The sequence below is a fragment of the Frankliniella occidentalis genome, unplaced genomic scaffold (genome assembly GCF_000697945.3).
Source record: "Frankliniella occidentalis isolate FOCC.00 unplaced genomic scaffold, Focc_3.1 Scaffold5647, whole genome shotgun sequence".
In the NCBI taxonomy this organism is placed as follows: domain Eukaryota; kingdom Metazoa; phylum Arthropoda; class Insecta; order Thysanoptera; family Thripidae; genus Frankliniella; species Frankliniella occidentalis.
The window spans coordinates 1-1,816 of NW_026272685.1; the positions used below are offsets into that span (position 1 = coordinate 1).

Sequence of the window (1,816 nt, forward strand, 5' to 3'; positions counted from 1 at the left end):
AAAAAAAACTCCGCCTGGTGGGTAGGCAACCCACAACACGTGCCCCCCCAGCTTTTTGGACCTTCCTACGCGCCTGGGCCGTGCGGGGAGTGATGCCGAGCAGCAGCGCGTCAGGCACGCACCCCACGCTCAGGGCCCGGAGCGCAGGCAGGTGGGGCAGCGCCTGTAGCAGCGACCTCGCGTGAGGGCAGAAGTTGTCGTCGTCGTCATCTTGAGGGTCGGTATAGATGTCTAGCGTCTCGACGCGCGACCGCCCGGTCGCCGCCAGGGCCAGGATCAAGTCCATGTCGAGAGTGGCGGGCGCGGAGCCAGCGCCTTCGTCGTACTCCAGGACCACCCCGAGCAGCTGCGTGGCGCCGCCCAGGAAGGCCGCGGCCGCTCGCAACTCGAGGCGCTCTGTGTCGCTCGTGATGTGGAGTGTCAACTCCCGCAGCGACTCGCACGCTGCCACGGCCTCCATCCCAGGCAGCGCGCAGCACTCAAGCTCACGGAGCTTTGGCATGCCAGCTAGAAGCGCCGCCGTCGAGGTCGAGGTCCCTTCATAGAGAGACACGTCTTCTAGGGTGGCGGCGTGCGCGGCCAGAACAAAGTTGCAAAATACCTCCGATTCCGGGCTAAGCTCAGATGAAAAGTGTGTCAGGGATGACCTCGGCCACAATCCGTACACACCATTTATAGGGGGTTCAGATAACGGGAAACTATTAAAAACTGTGAGTTTCTTTAGTCCAGATACCAACGCCACCGTCTCTAATAGCACAGCGGCTTGGCTGGCATCCACGTCACTGTCCATGAATAGGTGTAGACTTGTCATGCGCCCGAGCGCCTCCTGGTTCCGTATCACCAAGGCTGCCTCGAGGGCTGCGCCGGCCGCCCCCTCCTTTAGACCTACGCTCAAACTCGATACGGCGCACCTGGTCTCCTTGTACAGCGGGGTATTCCGCGCCGACGGGACTTCAACGGACACGTCGGTCAAGCACGGCGCCAGGCGCAGCGCCGGGCACGCGTAGCAACGTGAGCGATTGTAGACGTGGCTGGAGACGTATCGCCACTCCCGCCGCCACAGGTAAGGATGCATGGCTAGCGCCGCAAGCCTCTTGCTCACGAGGCGGCAGGCGAAGAGGTCCTCGACGGACAGGTACATCATTACCTCCAGCAGCACTTCGTTTGGGAGCCGCTCCATACTCTGCGAAAACACGGAGAGTGGGCTGTCAGCAGGGCGGACCCGGAGAACTTTTACAGACAAATCAAACTAGGCCACAAGTTGTCAGTGAAGACCCTAAAAGAAGAATGAGATCGCTGGATCAGAGAAGACCTTGAATAGTCGTGTTTTTCCCGCCAGTTAAAAAGAGGTATTGGGACCATTTGCGTTCTATACACTACTCTTTCTTTCTCTGTTCGATACACTAAAAGATCATTTGCCGGAGCGACCCGCACCGGGTTCTATGGAACTCGACTCGTGCACCCTCAGTGATGGCCTACCTTGTTTCTCGCGGTGTGGCTGCGGAGGTTCATCATGGCCTCTCTTGGTCTGAGTTGCTGATGACTGTCACTCCTATATAATGGACAGAAGAATTAAGAGCATAACGGTGTCATAACCTGCAGTTATAACATCCACTGCAAGATAACCCACAACAGGGAAATTTAGTAAAAAAATATTACTTGCTTAATTGTTCACAATTATTTAATGGTTTTAAGAACAAAACACTGACAGTTTTCGTTGACAATACGCTACCGTGGACCAATAGAAGTAGAGAGTCTTCCTTTGATAAGTTGTTTTTCCTTTTGGAGTCAGAATTTCCAATTTCACATAACGGTT

The 1,816-nt window shown here is 55.6% G+C and overlaps 1 protein-coding gene across 1 annotated transcript; it reads right to left on the reverse strand.

Moving 5' to 3' along the window:
* Positions 1-69: 69 nt before the first annotated feature.
* Positions 70-1,566, reverse strand: LOC127752257 (uncharacterized; the record flags this gene model as incomplete). The annotated part of the gene is made up of 2 exons (XM_052277076.1): positions 1,480-1,566; positions 70-1,183 (listed from the first exon to the last, which is right to left on the reverse strand). Coding segments are annotated over exons 1-2 (1,150 nt in total), but the record flags the coding sequence as incomplete, so codon positions are not given.
* Positions 1,567-1,816: the final 250 nt, after the last annotated feature.